The following is a 19388-nucleotide window of genomic DNA, read 5'->3' on the forward strand; positions in this document are numbered from 1 at the left end:
GCTCTTTCTGCCCAGGTGTCCTGCCCCCATGCTTTAATAAACCACCATTTTGCATCAAAGATGTCTCAAGAATTCTTTCTTGGTCATCAGCTCTGGACTCTACCCTACTGAACCTCACCTATATTCTAACACCTCATCAAATTCAGCTAGGGCCTTCAATTTATAGCTAAAGAAAATGAAGTACAGATACTAATTTATCACCTCCAAAACCTTGGATAAAATAATAAGAACTAAATTCCTGTCACAGAAGAGAAAACTAAATCTCTAGATTACACAGAGGCAATGAGTGTTAGAAATATACGCTAGATTAGTTCCTAAGAAAAATTAAAAATTCAATTAGAAAAGAAGTTGAGATTATTTGAAAGATCAAGATTTTTCATATTAGCAATAATCACGCCTCGGATAAGCCTCATTGTCTACGATACTGCCACTGCACAAAGCTAAGATTTTTCATATCAGAATAGTTCTTAACTATATCTGTCCATCAGAATGAGGTATTGAGTTTTTCATTTTGTTTTGTTTTTCAACTATAGCTGCATAAGCCTTTTTCTAGACTACAGTCCTGGAGTACAGTTCAGGCATGTGAAAACTTTTTTTTTTAACCTCTTGTTATTCTAATTGCATACCTAGGGATTATAATACTGGTAAATTTGGACTTCCCAACTATACTCAAAACTGAATTATAAACAATTTAGACAGCAGAGCCATATAACATCACAGTTCATATGGATAAACCACAGTGAATAAAGTTTCTCATACCTAACAATAATGCAAGCCTAAGATACTCCTTTCATTTACACTATCTGGGCCCTGACAAACACTTTTCCTTTTAACTGGAAAGCCTTTCTTCCATGCCTTTGCCTGGATAACTCCTACTTACTTCTCAAAATACAACTCAAGTATTATCCCTCTATAAAGCATTACTGGCACCCTGTCCCTAGCCCAGGCTAAGTCAGGTTTCCTTTCCCTAAACCTCTCTGCACAGATCTATCAGAACACATGACACAATGGAGGACAATTTTCCTAACTGTTCTCTCTGTAAACTCTGTGCTTCTTAAAGGTAGAATGCAAGGTTTACCTTTTTTTTTTTCTTTTAATCTCGTCCATGTTTCAATAAAGATTTGTTAGTCTGTATTTTGGGAGCCCATACTTGAAAGCAATATATATATATATATAGCATTGATACAAAATGCCTAAGCTTTTCTGGGCAAGAGATACTCTGCCAACTTAAAACTCCAGTTAAGAGTAAGCAGCTATACTCAAATGTGTTTTTTCTACTATTTAAGCCATCTCTTGAGCAATACTTTTTCTTATATTGACTAAGTCTAAGCCAATGTCCATTCATCTAGGCCATATTCCACCAGGCACATGAAACAGTAAACATGAAAATTTTAATTTTAAAATACTTCTGTCATTACAATTCTCTTACAAGGCTAATATCAATACTAACAAACTGTACATGAAATTGGATGGTAAAGGAAAAAATAAAAATCATTGTTGGATAACAGTGATCTCATAAGAAAACTAGATTAACACATGAACTTGGCATTACCAGAACGTGCTATGCCACTGTCTCTGTCCTCATTCAGCTCTCTTCCAGGCATGTCCATTGGGTTGCTGTGAACTGTGAATTAAGACAAAACTGTCAGAGCATATAATGCTATCCAGGGTGGTGTTGCTGCTTTTATGTAGCAAATGAAATCATGCTCATCTCATTGCATTCCTTTATTTTTTTTCAATAGCATGGCACAAACCCAACACCAAGAGCTATCACTCAGTTGAACAAGCTTTGAGATCTAGGTGAAGATTGACATATAATATGAAAATATGATATATTATCTAAAGAAGCAAGGGATGCTAAAAGGAAAATACTCACAATATGCTACTAAATGACCAAAAAGCATGCTATTGAACTTAGTAAGAATGATTCCTGGAGGTAAATAATGGGTATATGGTGGTTCACTTTACTATTCTGCCAATATTACTGTTAGGTATAAAAATTCCTCAAAATAAAAATTTTAGGAAGACAGTTTGAATGGTATGAGCCAAATTAAATTATGGTGTTTTTTTCAGAAAGGTTAATTCTAGCTGACACAATGGCTAATATATATTTTTTTGCTCATTTCTCATATTTTTCAAATTTTCTGTAATAAATATGTATTATTCCTATCTCATATTTGCAAGGAAAGTAAATATTAATTAAAACAAGAAGTTAGATACAACTCCCTGGACACAAGACATAAAAACACTCTACAATCATCAATTTAATGATATAAACAAATACACTCACATATGCCTTTTACAGGTTGATATAATAGAGCTTGTTCATCTAAATCTTAGCTCCAAGAGAAATCGTTCTTATGGAATAACACAGATCAGAAATTTTAAAATAGTGACTGAGAACATTTTCTGCAATTGGTGAACTATGAGTACACAAAAGCTACTCAGCCATGGAAACAAGAGCATGTCACATGAGAAATTCTAACTGGTATTGTTAAGAAATAATGTTCATACTAAAATTTGGTTAGGATTCTAAAGTTAAAATCGTTATTTTATAATGAGATATGAAATAAACTGAAATTACATGAAAATGTCAATTCTACTGATAACTGAAATTTCTGGAAAGTTTTAAGAACATACTCAGTAGAAAGGAATTAAGTTCTTACACTTGATAAACAATGTTTTCTTAACCACACCCTCTCCAAATGCATTTATCTACTCTCTTGTTTCCACAGCTTAACTATAGATTCTAGCCACTGGAGCACACCAGCTAGTCTACCCACACAGCACATGGCAAACCTGCAAAGAAAGAGGCGCTCCTGATCAGGCGGAGCGGACCCTGCTCAGAGAATGCCCGCCTGGGGCTGCAGAACTGTGAAAGACCTACATGGCGAAAATGTAAAATACATATGAAAGAGGGCTGTCAGAGAAGCTACAAGCGTCAGGAATAAAGGGTGAGCTTAGGCAGCACAAATGCAGACCAACAGATATGGATGGAAGCTTTTAAATTAAGTAAGAATAATTCAAGCTGGCTTCCCCTCCTTGAAACAGGACTGTTTCTCTCTGGTCATAGCTTATGTCAAACACCACTCATGCCTACTTACTAATAAACCTGTATGTAATAATAAAAATAACCTTCTACTACACAATGTAAAAGTTATTTTAAATGTTCAATCCTTTCTAACCTAAAACAATGATTTTAAAGATTCAAAAAAGCACAGTATTATTATCTAAATAATTTGACATTTGCCAAATAAATTTACCTTTTAAAAAGTCAGGGTTGGTTTTTTTTTTAAGATTTTATTTATTTATTTGAGAGCCTGTGTGCAAGAGAGCATGAGAGAGAGAGAGAGAGAGAGAGAGAGACACTGGGTTTGGGGGTGCAGAGGAAGAGGGAGAGAGAAAAGCAGACTCCCCCTAAGCAGAGAGCCCACAGCAGGGCTCAATCGCAGGACTCTTGGGACTATGACCTTAACTGAAGGCAGACACTTAACCGACTGAATCACCCGGTGCCCCAAAAAGTCAGTTTTAAAATTACAGCATTCTCCTGCCCCTGCAGTAAAGAGAAAACCACCTAAGTGCTTGGCTGAGAAAAGAGAACACAACATACAACAAAAAGCAGAAAAAGGATCTACTGACAAATATGTATGAGACTTCTTTTTTCTAACCTGGTGAAGTAACAAAGCAACTAACTTTGGAAGAAACCAAAGTTCCTAAAACAATGGTCAGCCACAAAGGAAGCAGGAACACCAACACAACTCCATCAACTCCCAGCTATCCAGGAAACATGGCTGCCGCACACTGGACCAAATAACAGAGTCTGAAGACCCAAAGGGGCAACATTAGAACCTGGAAGCAAGCAGTTGGGCTGCCTACTTGCTTAATCAAGACAGCCTAAAGAGCCACCTAGGAGGTTACCTAGGATAGAATAGGGGGCTTTTAGTTTTAACAAGTGACATGAATTTTTCAAATTGCTGATGGATATTTTTCTATAACAAGAACTTCTAAAATTATAGTGCATTTGCAGCAATCCTTCCATGTTTTAACTGTTCAGCTCTTTCTTTAATTCTCTCTAGCTACTTCAAAACTTATCTACTCTCTTTAAACTCCTTCTCTACCTACCTCCTTCCTTACTTTCAGGATATGACTGTCTCCCACATATGCATGTGTGTATGCAAACAGAATTCACCAGAAGGAACTCTCCTGTTTCCTTCCACTTTGTCTTCAAATTTAAACAAATTCTGTCCCACCTGCCCCTTCTTGCTAGAGCTAGGAACCCACACCTCCCTCCCTTTCAAAGCCAATTCTATGTCAGCTAGGACCTTCAAAAAATCTCACTTTACTATTTCTATCTTTAACTTTACCCTCCTTATAACCTCTTATTCCATCAACATTTAAACATATTCAAAACCAGTGGTGCCTAGGTGACTCAGTCAATTAAGCCACCGACTCCTGATTTCAGCTCAGGTCATGATTTCAGGGTTGGGAGATCTAGCCCCGTGTCAGGCTCCGCACTGAGCATGGAGCCTCTTAAGAATGTCTCTCTCCCTGCCCCTCCCCTCTTCTCAAAAAAATAAAGCAAAAAAAAATTATTAAACAAAGCAGTCAAAACTATTCTCTCCATATATCTAATACTATATAATTCAGTAGTTCTTTAAAATGTGGTCTGAAGGGGCGCCTGGGTGGCTCAGTGGGTTAAGCCGCTGCCTTCGGCTCAGGTCATGATCCCAGGTCCTGGGTTCAAGCCCCACATAGGGCTTTTTGCTCAGCAGGGAGTCTGCTTCCTCCTCTCTCTCTGCCCGCCGCTCTGCCTACTTGTGATTTCTCTCTGTCAAATAAATAAATAAAATCTTTAAAAATTTAAAAAAAAATTTAAAAAAAATAAAATGTGGTCTGAAGACTTCTTTAGGGATCTGTATAAAACTATTTTCTTAATACACTTCATCCAAAACAACATATTACAAGAAAACGAATACAGAAGCAGATATGAGGATTAAGTTGTATCCTATTAAGCCAGAAATGAAGGAGTCTTGCAAAAATCTAAACAATGCCACTCTCCTCATTTAGTTTTTTTCATGGAAAATAGTCATTTCATGTTATTTATATTAATATGTAAAAAGTTGTGTTTTAATAAATTAATGTTTTTAAATTTTGTTTTAATTTTTAAAACATCATCAAAGAAGGTAACCCACATAAACCAAAGCTCCCTGTGTTTCTCAGTAATTTCTAAGTGTATAAAGGGGTCCTGAGACCAAAAAGAATCACCGCTTAAATCTCAGGGAAAAAAATGACCTCTGAGTCTCTCCTCAACTCTGGCTTCTATTCTATTCTCCCCACTGAAACTGTTTACGTAGGCCACCAAAAGCCTTCCCATTGACTAATGCAGTTCATACTCTTATGTTACCTTATTATATATTTGATGCTGACTAAATTACACTTTGAACTTTTCCCCACAGTTCAGGGATTACAAAGTAGGTTTTTTTTTCTTAATCCTCTTTATGTGCTTCTTTTCACCTACTCCTTCTTTCTTTTCTTTTCTTTTTTTTTTTTTAAAGATTTTATTTATTTATTTGACAGACAGAGATCACAAGTAGGCAGAGAGGCAGGCAGAGAGAGGAGAAGCAGGCTCCCTGCTGAGCAGAAAGCCCGATGCAGGACTCGATCCCAGGATCCTGGGATCATGACCTGAGCCGAAGGCAGAGGCTTTAACCCACTGAGCCACCCAGGCGCCCTACTCCTTCTTTCTTTAAGCCAACATTCCCCAGGACTTTAGCCTCAAACATTTCCTTCTCATTCTTTAACATTTCCTAGGTCACCTCATTCATTCTTACACTTTCATTTATCATTTACAAGCTAATGTTTCACAAATCCACGGGAGATACAGCTGTCTAATAAAGAACTGTGCTCTCCCTTCTATTTTATCAAGGAGTTTCTGGGAAGCTACCCAGCTAGGGATCTTATTTCTCAACTCTTATATATAGGTGAAGCCATGTGATTAATTACCACTAATGGAACCTGAACAAAACTGATATATGTCATGTTCAGGCTGAGGTTGGTTATGAAATAGATGTGCCTTTTCCATACTCAATTCCTTTCCACTGGCTTTGTGCAGCTGAGCACAACCTTGGAAACTACATGATGAAGAAGGCAGAACTCCCAGAAGGAGAAAAACTGTTAATCAATGAGGAATGCTCTTTCGAATTTCACATGACTGGAAACAAAAAACAAAATCCAAAAAAAACTTTACTGCTTTTAAATTATTTTATATTCACTAATTTTTATTTTATAGCACCTACTGCTACACCTACTAAAGAACTATAATGGATACTCGAATAACCAACCAATACTTCTATTCCAACATACATAAACCTAAAATTACCAATTCCTAATTTCTTCTGTTCCTTCCAATAAATGGCATCAATATCCAAGCAATTATACAACCATACAGCAAAGTGCCACACTTGAGTTCTCCTTTCTCCTCCCTTCTTCCTCTAATTACCAAGTCCTGTCCACTCTATTTCCCATAAGGAACCTCTCAACAACTCCCTGTCCTGACAGTCTTACTCTAGGTCTCCATTATCTGACACTTAGATTATCAGAAGGACCTTCTAATACAGATCTTTTCCTCAATCCCATCAGTTCACTTAAATCCTTTCCCACTGCAATTAGAATACTCTTTTGAAGATATAAAGCTAATCTGATCATGTTTCTCTAGTCTGACAACTCCTCTGTGGTCACCTTCAGAACACACCACAAAGATCTCTAGCTAAAAGGAGTATAACTGACTAAGTACCCCCAAGATGATGTGTTCTGACATCTACTGTGATGTCTGTGCAAGGCCACATACCCTATAGGCTACTGTTAGCCAGTAACTCACCACAGCAGAAACAGTAAGGCAGGCACATTTTGGAACACATGTGACAACAAACTTTGATTTAAAGACTTGTCAATGGCCTTACCAAACCTTCCATGCATTGCATGGCAGGATAGGACACTTCCATTCAATCTTCTCTCTTCATTTGGAGTCAGACTTGCATCACAATCTGATGGTTCTCTTGACCTTTACCAGATCCCTGCCTCATTTCCTCTCACAGTCATTTCTCCTAATATTAACCTTGCATGTTTAATCGTGCCTTGGCACCTGTTAAAAAACAGGCAGAGGACCAAAACTAACTACCCTCACTACTACTCAACTGCTTAACACTTAAGTTCAAATCCTCACTACAGCCCAAAGTGTCCTTTGTCATCAACCTCCTATTCACTTTTTTTTTTATTTCTTTTAACTTTATTTACTCCTATTCTTTGCTCCATCAACACTAATTTATTCATATTCTTTCCTCATGCTATCATCTCTTGCTCCTAGGTCTGTGCACACACTACTGCATCTTCCTAGAATGTTTCTGTCCGCAATCAAAGGGCTAATCCTTCAAGGATAGGCTTTATATCTTCAAGAAAGTCTGGGACTCTCCAGGACTGGATTAGGTACTCTTCCTCATTTCTATCACACCATGCTCTTTAACATGTTCAAGAATTAACTGCACTCTACTACAGTTGTTGTATTTCTTGTGTGATTCGCACTAACTATAAATCTGTTGAGGCAGGGAGTGTGTCTGGTTTACCACTGTACCCTCAGGGCCTAGCAGAGTGCTTAAGTATACAACAGGTGCAAACAATTACAAACGTGCAAGTAAAAGACACTCATTATTTAAAGTCTGTGCTTTGTTAAATGAATTTCCTATCCTGTATTAAAACACAGAAGATGAGTATATCTAGCATCCATAAGGTAATTTACTGTATTAAGTAATAATGGATTTGAATGATTAAAATAGGTTTTAATTAACCTCTTGAGCTTTGTAAAGTGTCAAATTATAAAGAAAAAAGATGCAGTTATCTCGTCACATTTTTACTTTATTAAAACCAATGAAATAACTGATCATTTGAGTTATGAAAAAGCAGTACTCCTCTATTTTTCTAAAAAATGTGCAAAGTTTCTTTTTTTAAAGACTTACCTATTTTGAGAGAGAAAAAGAGCATGCAAACAGGGGGAGGGGCAGAAAGAGAGAGAAAATCTCAAGCAGATTCACCGAGCACAGAGCCCAACATGGGGCTTAACCTCACAACCCTGAGATCCTGACCTGAACCAAAATCAAGAGTTGGATGCTTAACCAACTGAGCCACCCAGGCTCCCCAAAATATGCAAACTTTCTAAAGTACATGCCTGACACTGTAACTAGCTCATACTATTTGCTGTATAAATGGTTGCTCATTTGAATGAACATGAATTATAAAAAATAATAGATTACAATATGGTTCAAGTTGGAAGAAAAACTCTTTCCTATTTATATATGTAACTAATATTTTTTAAAATCAATTTGAAATAAAAAATTCTCACTAAATAGAGAAATATTTATCCTTGTCTAATTGCTGTCCACGTTCTGGCATGTTAGTTATTTGCGTACCAGGAATATGGCCAGCATCAATTTAGTTGAGCTTTGTAGGGTAAAACAAATGACTAGAAATTTTAGGAACAGTTTGTCACTTCAGAATGTTAAACTTAAATAAGAACAGTCAACTATCCAAATCACTAATGAAGCTGTTATTTTAATAAATCTTTAAGGGAACATAAAATTTGAATATCTGCTCATCTATCTGAATTCAGGTCACAAAAATGAGCACCATTTCAGAATTACTTTTATGGTTTGGGAAGACAGAATGGAGAATAATACCAGTAATCTTCAGCTGAAATATTCAAAAAAGCTGGTAAGGACTTCTTATATGAATGACAGTGCCTTTCAAAGATGCATCAAAGTTAAAAACAAAAAACAAACCAGATATATCTTCAGCAGTTCTTTTTCAGATACAAAAAAAGTATTGTTCAAATATACAAAAATTATGTTTTTCAAATAATACAAATGTTATATATACTGCCAATTTAAATTCCTTTTCCACTTCTAGTATGTCAAACTCTGTGGTCTTATTAAAAGGTCTACATTATTAAAAACAAACTGCAAATCCTTGTTTTACTGTTAACCTATTTAAAACTTGTAAAACCAAAGGAACCATTTACCTATATTTCCAAGTAATCCATTAATAACTGTGTTATTATCAGCCTTTAATGTACTGTTGTCCTGATTGATGAATTCAAGACTGTCCTGTAGCCTAAAGGGAAAAAGAAACAATAAATTGCAAATTCATTTTATGTTCTTTATAGCAATTCTTTGCATATCCCAATGAAATTTTAAGTATAAAACTGTTTTTTTTTTTTAAGTTTTAAGTATTCTTATTAGTTTACAGCACTAAGTCAGGGGTTGGCAAACTACACCTTGAGGGTTAAATCCACCCTGCTGCCTGTTCTTATAAATAAAGTTTTACTGGAACATAACCATGCTATGTACACAGCCATGTATATACTGTATATGGCTGCTTTAATGCTACAATGGTAGAGCTGAGAAACCAGACATACTGAGAGCCCAGAAAGCTAAAATTATTCACTACTTAGAACTTTACAGAAAAAGGTTACTGACCCCAATTTAAATTGTAAAGCTTTCCCTTGTATTTTGGACCTGAAATTATTTCCTAAACTTCTGGCAGGAATAAAAAAGAGATAAACAAGAACAAAAATCAAGGTATCATCAGTTCACACATTATAAATGAACTGTATGACTTCTGCTAGTAAATCTTTCAAAGTAACAAAAATAGAACTACTTTATGCATTTAGTACAAAGTATCCTTCCTAGGGATTTTTAAAAACACAAATAAAAAATTAGAAAAGATGAAGAAACTGAGAGGATCAGAGCTAGAACCAGTGATTCCAATGTAGGATCTCTAATTTCTACTTTAGTATTAAACTCTTGAAAATTAGCACTTGTAACATCACTATTTTTAAGCATCCATAATAGTGCAAAAAAATCTCTTTCCCTTTCCTTCCTTCCTAAAAGAAAAGTTAATAAAGAGCTATAAGTATTAGAACCTTAGCAAATGAAACCCCTGATAGGTCTTTTTGGAGCATTTTCAATTAATGGAACCTTTTGAGAATTTTTCAAGGTTTGAGTAGCCTCCCTGCTACCTTTCGACTTTGGGTAACTCCACAGATTCTGATAGCCAGTGTTCTGACCTGGACCCTGCAGGCCATCAATGGAATCCACTAACACCTCACTCTAGCCCTAGTCATTCATTTACCAAGTTCTGGCATGTAGCCCATGATTCTAGTATCAGGCCTGCCTTTATTTCAGCCTCACTTTTCTAATCTTAGCATTAACACCCTGTGGTAATCTTGTGCCCCACCATGGGTGACCTGTGCCACTCCTGATTGCAGAGTTAATTCTACAATCTAAAAACTGAAGAGCACAATATACAGATGCTAACTCGGCATGTCACTACAAAACGGTAAATCCATATCTCATCCTAACATGGGAATGCTGTCAACATTTTACTTCCAGACATAGCTTCCAGAAGCAAATTAGAGAAAGAGAAAGCACATTTCCTATTCTTCAACTAAACTCAAGTGAGAAGTAATCTGAATTCCATAGAGAGAATAGCTTATTGAATAAAAAAAAATAATATCCAACATTATGCTGCCTACAAGAGATTCAGTTCAGCTTTGAGGATATATATAAGCTCAATGTGAAGGAACAGAAAAAGATAATCCATGTAAATGGAAATAAAAAAAGAACAGAGATAGCTATACTTATATCAGAAAAAAAATGGACTTCAAGCCAAAAACAGTAACGAGAAACTTTAAAAATGGTCATATAATAAGAGCAATTCATCAAGAAAACATAGCAAGTAACAATCACAAATACAGACGCACTCAACATCAGAGACACCTAAATATATTAAGCAAATACTAACATATGTAAAGAGACAACAATGCAATAACTAGTAAAAGACTTTAACATTCTACTTTCAACAATTAATAGATCATCCAGACATTAAGTCAGCAAGGAAATGTTGGACTTGAACCATATCTTAGGCCAAATGGAGCTAAGAGATATATACATATACAGATATATCCAAAAATAGCAGAATACCATTCTTCTCAAGTGAACATGGAATATTTTCTAATACTGATCACATGATATGTCACAAAACAGGTTTTAGCAAATTTAAGAAGGCTGAAATGAAACCACGTATCTTTTCTGACCAGAATGGTGTAATACTAAAAATCAGTATCAAAAGGAAAGCTGGACAGTTCACAAATATGTGGAGATTAAACAACATGCTTCTGAACAACCAATGAGTCGAAGAAGAAATCAAAGGGCAAATCAAGAAATACCTTGAAACAAATAAAAATGGAAGCACAGCATATCAAAACCTGTGAGATATTACAAAAGCAGTTCAAAGAGGGAAGTGAGAGCAATAAATGTTTACAGTAAAAAGCCAAAAAGATCTCAAATAAATGATCTTGAATTATACCTCAAAAACTGAGAAAAAAATAAAGTCCACAATTAGTTAGGAAGGAAATAAAGGCCAATAGGAGAATGAAATAGAAAAAGGAAAAATAACATTGAAGATCAATTAAACTAAGAGCTGGTTTTCTGAAGAGACAAAATCATCAAACCTTTAGTTAATCCAGGAAAAAAGAGGACTCGAATAAATGAAATTAAAAATGAGACACTACATCTGATACCATACAAATAAAAAGGATCATGAGACTGCTATAGTTACACAACAAAATGAATAACCTATAAAAAATGGATAAATTCCTAGAAACATACAACATACCAAGAATGAATCATGAAGAAATAAAAAATGTGAACAGACCAATAATGAGTAAGGAAAATGAATCATTCATCGAAAATCTTCCAACACAAGAAAAGCCAAGGAGACCAGATGATTTCCTTGGTAAATTCTACCAAACATATAAAGTAGAATTAATGCCAACTCTACTCAAACTGTTCAAAAAATTAAAGAAGGAACACTCCCAAACTCATCTTACAAGGCCAGTGTTATCCTGACACCAAGGCCAGGTAAGAACATTATGAGAAAATAAAATTACAGATCACTTCTCTTGACTATTGTAAATGCAAAAATTCTCCACAAAATATTAGCAAACCAAATTCAACAGAACATTAAAAGGATTATTCAATGTGATCAAGTAGGATTGATTGGGCTGCAAGGATGCTTCAGTATACACAAAACAATAAGTGAGAATTACCACTTTAAAAGAATGAAAGATAAAAATCATATGATCAAGTCAACAGATGCAGAAAAAGCATATGACCAGGGCACCTGGCTGGCTCAGTTGGTTAAGTGTCTGCCTTTGGCTCGGGTCATGATCCCAGGGTCCTGGGACAGAGCCCTGCATCGGGTTCCCTGCTCTGTGGGGAACCTGCTTCTCCCTCTCCTCCCCACTCATGCTGTCACTATCTGTCTCTCTCAAATAAATAAATAAAAACCTTAAACAAGGAAGGAAGGAAGGAAGGAGGAGCGAAGGGGGAGAAAGAAAGTGAGCATATGACAAAATATGTCTTTCCATAAAAAAAACCCTCAAAAAAGTAGGAAGAACAAATATTGTTAAAATGTCCATATTACCCAAAGTCATCTATAGATTCAATGCAAGTCTTATCAAAATTCCAATGGGATTTTTCACAGAAATAATAAAACAATCCTAAAATTTGTATGGTGCTACAAAAGACCCTGAATAGCAAAGCAATCCTGAGAAAAACTATACTGCAAAGCTAACATAATCAAAACATTATAATACTAGCATAAAAACAAACACACAAAACAATGGAACAGAATTTAAGAGCCCAGGAAAAAACCCTGGATATTCAGTCAACTAATATTTGATAAGGGACCCAAGAACATTTAACTGGGAAAGGATAGTGCCTTCAATAAATGATGATGGGAAAACTGGATAACCACTCACAAAAATTAACTCAAAATTGATTAAAATTATAAACAAAAGACCCCAACACTGCAAATCTCCTACAAGAAACCATAGGGCAAAAGCTCCTTGACATTGGTCATAGCAGCAATTTCCTAGATATGACACAAACAGCACAAGCAACAAAAGCAAAAATAAGTAAATGGGAATACATCACACTAAAAAGACTCTACACAGCAAATAAACACTGACAAAATGAAAAGGCGATATATGGAATGGTAAAAAATATTTGCAAATCCTTTATCAGATAAAGGGTTACTATCCAAAATATATAAATAATTCATACAAATTAACAGCAAAAAACAACCTGACTAAAAAATTAATACCTCCTCTGAATATTCAAAAGAACTGAACAATTTTCCAAAGACATGCAAATGGTTAAGAGGTACATGAAAGAAATGCTTGACATCACTAATCATCAGCGAAATGCAAACCAAACCATAACAAGGTATCACCCCACACCTTTTATAATTGTGAACATCAAAAAGACAAGAGATTATCAAGTGGTGGACAGGGTATCCAGAAAAGGGGACCCTTGTGCACTGTTAGTGGGAATAAAACTGATGCAGCCACTGAGAAAAGAGCGTGAAGGTTCTTCAAAAAATTAAAAATAGAACTACCATGTGATCCAGAAATCCCACTTTTGGATATATATCCAAAGGAACTCAAATGAGGATCTCAGAGAGATGTCTGCATTCAGATGTTCACTGTGCTTTTAGTGACAACTGTCAATAAATGGAGACAAACTAAGAGTCTACCAACAGATGAATGGATAAAAATACACACACACACACACACACACACAGGAATATTATCTGACTTTGAGTAAAGGGAATCCTGCCATTTGTGACGATCTGAATGAACCTTAAGGGCATTATGCTAAGTGAAATAAGTCAGACAGAGAGGCAAACACTATATAGTATCACTTACATGTGTAATATAAAAAAACTGAACAAAGAGAAACAGAAAGCAGGGTGGTGGTTACACGGGTTGAGAGTGGGGGAAATGGGGAGATAACGGGCAAAGGGTACAAACATCAGTTACAAGATTAATAAGTTCTGAGATCTAATGTATAGCATGCTGACTATAGCTAATAATACAGTTATTTTATACACTTGAAAGTTGCTCAAAGAGTAAATCTTAACTGTTCTCACTGCAAAAAAGAAATGGTAATTTTGACAGAATGGTGGCGTTAGCTAATGCTATGATGTTAATCATTCTGCAATATAAAAATGTATCAAATGTGTTGTACACATTAAATTGACACAATGTTAGATGTCAATTATATCTCAATAAAGCTAGAGAAAAAGTCTGGCCTCCATAAATTTCCAAACTTAAGGGATGGAAGAAAATCTCCATTTAAACTGCAACCTTGGGTAGAGTCTGTTAGTTTTCACACTTGGCACATCCTAAATAATTCATTTCTCCCAGCATTCATAATCACACTTACGTATTGAGACTTCCACAGATACTGCTGCCAGTCCGTGCAGTAAAAACTTTGCTGAGCATAAGCTGTGGAGGGGAACTATGAAGAAAAAGAAAGGGACACAGAGAGATCAAAACTAAAACATAAAAACCTTCTCAATTTATTACAAATAAAAATGTACCTGGGCACCTGGGTGGCTTAGTTGGTTAAGTGTCAGACTATTTATTTTGCTCAGGTCATGGTTTCAGGGTTGTGAGATTAAGCCCATGTCAGGCTGCACACTGGGCATGGAGACCTCTTAAGATTCTCTCTCCCCCTCTCCCTGTTTCCATTCCCCCTTCCCAAAAAACGTACAAATCACAAAAATTTCACTGCATGGTTCCAACAGTCATGAAGTAGCATGAAACCCATAAAACACCATAAATCTGACAAGCTCCATCTGTGTGAAGACTACAGGAAATTCTCTCATCTTCAAAAATTACATGTTCTAAAATGGATTATGAAAAATCAGAAAAGCCCTCACCGGATCTGATGAATTTTTAAGGTAGACCCTTTATAGCTCATTGCTACTGAGCCAAACATCATCTCTCCAAGCATATTGGCATCAGAAGAGCACCGAGAACCCTAAAAAAAATAATCAGAACATTAATAAAACTGCAAAACTTAAAACCTATTTCAAATATTAAATTTTACTGAAAATTCCTTTGCTGCAGTTATTCTACATAACTCTACATATTTTTAAAAAATGACTCTACATTGTATACACTGTTCTATAGCTTGATTTTCTTTATTTCACAATATGTTACAGATCTAACCATGTTGTTATACAACTACTCCTTTTAAATACATAGTATTCTACTGTATGAAAATACCACAGCTGCTCTTACTGATAGGCATTTAGATTACTTCCTGGTTTTTGCTATTATAATAATGCTTAATGCTTACATAAACACTGTTAACCGCATCTTGTGCATATGCAATGTTTCTCCAGGACAGAAAATAAGAAATAGAATTCACTGAACATGCAGAACAGTTTTTACTGCTCTTAATGTGCAAAAGAGGTATCTATAAACAGGGTAATGTATATCTATTTTGTATTTTTTAAAAGAACTTATTTAAAATATTAGAATGTCTTATTCTCAAAGAAGTCAAATTAAAAGTTACTCCTTTCCATTTTTCTTCAAATGTCTTTGTCATCACAGGAGTCAGAAAAAAAGGTAACATTGAACTCATCTATTTGGTTACTAATTAGATACTGTGGTAAACATCACTAACTACCCCCAAAAATAGCTTATTCTTTATTTTTTGAAGTCTAATTTGTTTCAGGGCAGCAATGTGCCCAACCAAAAATTTAAAAAAGAATTTTTTTTAAATGCATTTCACAGCCTTCCTTGTAGACAAATCGAGAATTTGTTTCTACATCCAAAAGGTTAAATTAATGGTTGGAGCAGCACCTTTCAGAACTTACACATTTATAAGGCCTGGTCAATGATATAAATGGAAGTCACTGGAGATGGAGATGCCATATTAGGACCAAAAGGCAACAGTTACACATGAACTCTGGCTAAGATAAGGATGCCTTGGTTTTCTAAAGCTATCTTGAAACCCATGTATCATACCTAGACAGCCTTTCAGACTTCTTGTCATATGAACAAAATAATCCCTAGGTATAATCCAATTCCTAATTTACATAGTTATGTAATAAAACAAGTGATAAGGAAGAGGATCTAAATAACTATGTAAGATAGTAGTTGAGTATTATTTATAAATTTCACTAAGCCATTCCCTCATAAAAAATAAAAAATTGGGAGGATTTTTTAAAAAAATATTTAAAAGACTCTTCTGACAACAAAGTGTTAAAGACCCCCATTTTACATGTGGAGGACAGGGAATACATCTGCATACTATTTTTATTTTTATGTGATTCCTTTGTTTACTTAATGCCTATCTGGGTATTTTTTTTAAAAATCTATGTATTTGCATTTGCTAGCTTTCTTTTAAAAAATCTTCAAATAGCAATCTATTTCATTATATGTAACTTTTGTATTAGTTTTTATACATATTCATTTACATATTATTCTTTCTCTCTTAGGTACTATAGTCTTAATTTTGTTTTAATAAAGACACAAAGCTAATGTTTAAGAAAAAAACACTTCTGATATACCTGGTTACTAAAATAACTCATCTAGGGATCTGATTGAGAAAAAATTTTTATTTCAAAACACGAAGGTTTGGGTACTAAGAACAACATTTTGGAAAGAGAGGTGAATAATTCTTCTAATGATCAAGTGCAAAGGCTTTTTGTTTTTTTTTTAAAGATCAATGCCAATCTTCAAAACTATTATGAATTCAACTATCAAAGCATTTATATATTTTACTAATAAAACCGGAAAAGAGTCCTCAAAAAGCAAATATAGTAAAAATAAATTTGTGTTCAAATTGTATTAGACCAGAGTTTTCCAGTAAAGGTTCTCCTTACCTGCTCTAATACATATCAAATAGTTATCATGAATGTCATGTTATGTATTTTTATGTGACATAATCTATAATAAATTTTATAATTTAAAAAGTGCTGTTATCTTTCATTTTTTTTTTTAAATAAGGCCCTTACTTAAAAGGTCAATTTTTTAAAGTACCAATTGCTGGAAGCTATTAATCTGTAATAATCTGTGTAGATCAAAGATAATGTCCTAGTTACCCAAAATCACATTTTATCAAGTATAGTGAACTATATGCTACAATAATTCAATGTCTCTTGCTAAAAGAGCAGATTTCCAGGATCATACTGAACCAAATCAGAATATCTGGGAAGAAATCCTGGGAATCTGAACTTTAAAAAAGTAAATCTCTACGGATCTTGATGCAACATGAGGGTACAATCACTCAATGGCTCAGCATTTCTACAATCTGGATCCATGTGCTAATATTCATTTTTAACTGCATTACAGCAGGAAGAAATGCAAAGTTACACAACTCAATCAGCAAACATCCAACCTGGTATAAGTATGATGATGTCACATAGCATAACACTATTAGGAACTTACTAATTTGTCATGCTTAAAAAGCTGGAGGAGAAACAGGGGAAGACAGGGCCAACTAAATAGTACTTCCTAGTACCTGGATTCTAAACACCTCAGAGCTCTTTCAAATACACTGTACACATGACCGGATAGAAGGGTCACTTCCCATCCAAACACAATTACCTAACTACAAATAATTTAAAGACCCAGAATTCCATGTTGATATTGCTAAATATGAAATACTTGTGATACATTCATGTAAGCTTGGATGACACAAATAAATTCACACAGATGACATATACCTGGTATGAAACCAAACACTTAACGTTATATGTAAAATATAACAAGTTTATACAGAAGTTCCCACTAGGTACTAATTTGTTTAACTTTGTATTTTAAAAGAGATTATTTCTGAAAAATATAAATGTCCATTTCTGCATGTGTATACTTCCAATCATACTTTAATTTCATACTACAGCCAAACTGTATATATAGGCTATATAATATAGGTTATATTTGCATTCATATTTCAATAATGTAAAAGTATCTAAAATAAATTATTTTGATAGCCAAAAAAATCTGAATTGGGAAATAAAAGGGAGAAATTACCCTTTACTACCTATGCCCATCATTTTCTGAACTTCTCTTAAGATTTATCAAAATGCATAAACTTATTTAATTAGCTGTCTCCCCAGAAGAGTAAGGACTAGGTCCTTACCCCCGGTCCCTAGGATGGTGCATAACACATTGTAGGTGCTCCAAAGTATTTGTAAATGAGTGAATGAACAAATAAATGTTATCAATGACCTTACTTGGTACTTAGGACACTGGTCTTTTACATCAGAAGATGAAGTCACAGAACTATCCAGTGAGGAAGAACTGTCTCCTCCAGGTTTCAGTTGGCAGCATTTCCCAAAGACTTTTACTTGAGCATCACTACAGAGCTTCTGAAATAGAGATATTATGCCCATTCATATTATAAAAGACTTTTCATCATATACAAGTTTAATTATAATATAAAAACCTTTGAAAAAACCAAGTATGAAATAATTCAAAATAATATAACCTTGGTATAATGATTTGCATTTTACTGCATTTTCTCCAGTACTGTTTTCTGTTCTTGTAGAGTTTGTATTATGCTTTTCTCACCAAGATTATCAAATCATGGAGTTTTTCTATATTATTATGGTCTACAACAATGTTCATTACTAGTGATGTAATGTATTACAGCAGTTTTTGAATATCTGGATCTCAAACCCCCTTTTACACCTTTTGTGTTGAGTTGTATCAATTTTCTCCCATATAAGAAATTAAAACTGAGAAAATTTAAAATACTAATTCACTTAAATATAACAATACACATTACAGGTTAACATTATGTAACATATTTATATGAAAAAAAACTTTTTTCATTAAGTGACATTAACATAGTTTTGTTTTTGTTTTTTTTTTTTTAATTTGAGAGAGAATGAGTGAGAGAGAGCATGAGAGAGGAGAAGGCCAGATGGAGAAGCAGACTCCCCAAGGATCTGGTAGCCCGATGCGGGACTCGATCCCGGAAGTCCGAAGGCAGTCGCTCAACCAACTGAAGCCACCCAGGCGCCCACATTAACATAGTTTTTAAAAGATTTTATTCATTTATTTGAGAGAGAGAGAGTGTGCAAGTGAGAGATCAGCAGATGGACAGGGAGAAACAGACTCCCCACCGAGTAAGGGATCGCAATATGAGGCTCAATCCCAGAACCCTGAGATGACCTGAGCTGAAGGCAGATGCTTAACCAACTGAGCCACCCAGGCGCCCACATTAACATATTTTTATGAACAAAAGGCTTCTATAGAGAGATGTAGGGATGGGAGGAGAAATGCAAATGGAGCTTTCATATTTTACTAAATGTGTGTGTCTCTCTATATATGAACATATGTTTATTAATTTGAAATGAGAATGTATTCATGTAGTGAAGTTAAGTTTTTAATAACAGCTGAGTTTAGAACCAGAAGGCTATACAGTGGTGTAGTGTAGTATGAAAGAACCAAGTATTTCTATTTCTTTTTC

At 34.8% G+C, this 19388-nt stretch overlaps 1 protein-coding gene and 1 pseudogene across 3 annotated transcripts in view; both read right to left on the minus strand.

The window, feature by feature from the left end:
• Positions 1-19388, minus strand: part of FNIP1 (folliculin interacting protein 1) — a 153246-nt gene that overhangs the window by 60059 nt on the left and 73799 nt on the right. For 2 of the 3 annotated variants that reach the window (XM_032837636.1, XM_032837634.1), the window contains exons 3-8: positions 18148-18282; positions 14839-14939; positions 14340-14414; positions 9068-9159; positions 2800-2883; positions 1553-1624 (exon numbers count right to left, since the gene is read on the minus strand). In XM_032837636.1, the coding sequence (XP_032693527.1) occupies positions 1553-1624; positions 2800-2883; positions 9068-9159; positions 14340-14414; positions 14839-14939; positions 18148-18282 (559 nt within the window). The remainder of the gene's footprint in view (positions 1-1552; positions 1625-2799; positions 2884-9067; positions 9160-14339; positions 14415-14838; positions 14940-18147; positions 18283-19388) is intronic. The other variant, XM_032837635.1, reaches the window with a different exon arrangement.
• Positions 312-442, minus strand: LOC116855242 (annotated as a pseudogene).

The sequence above is a fragment of the Lontra canadensis genome, unplaced genomic scaffold (genome assembly GCF_010015895.1).
Source record: "Lontra canadensis isolate GAN:19392208 unplaced genomic scaffold, GSC_riverotter_1.0 scaffold99, whole genome shotgun sequence".
NCBI lineage: Eukaryota > Metazoa > Chordata > Mammalia > Carnivora > Mustelidae > Lontra > Lontra canadensis.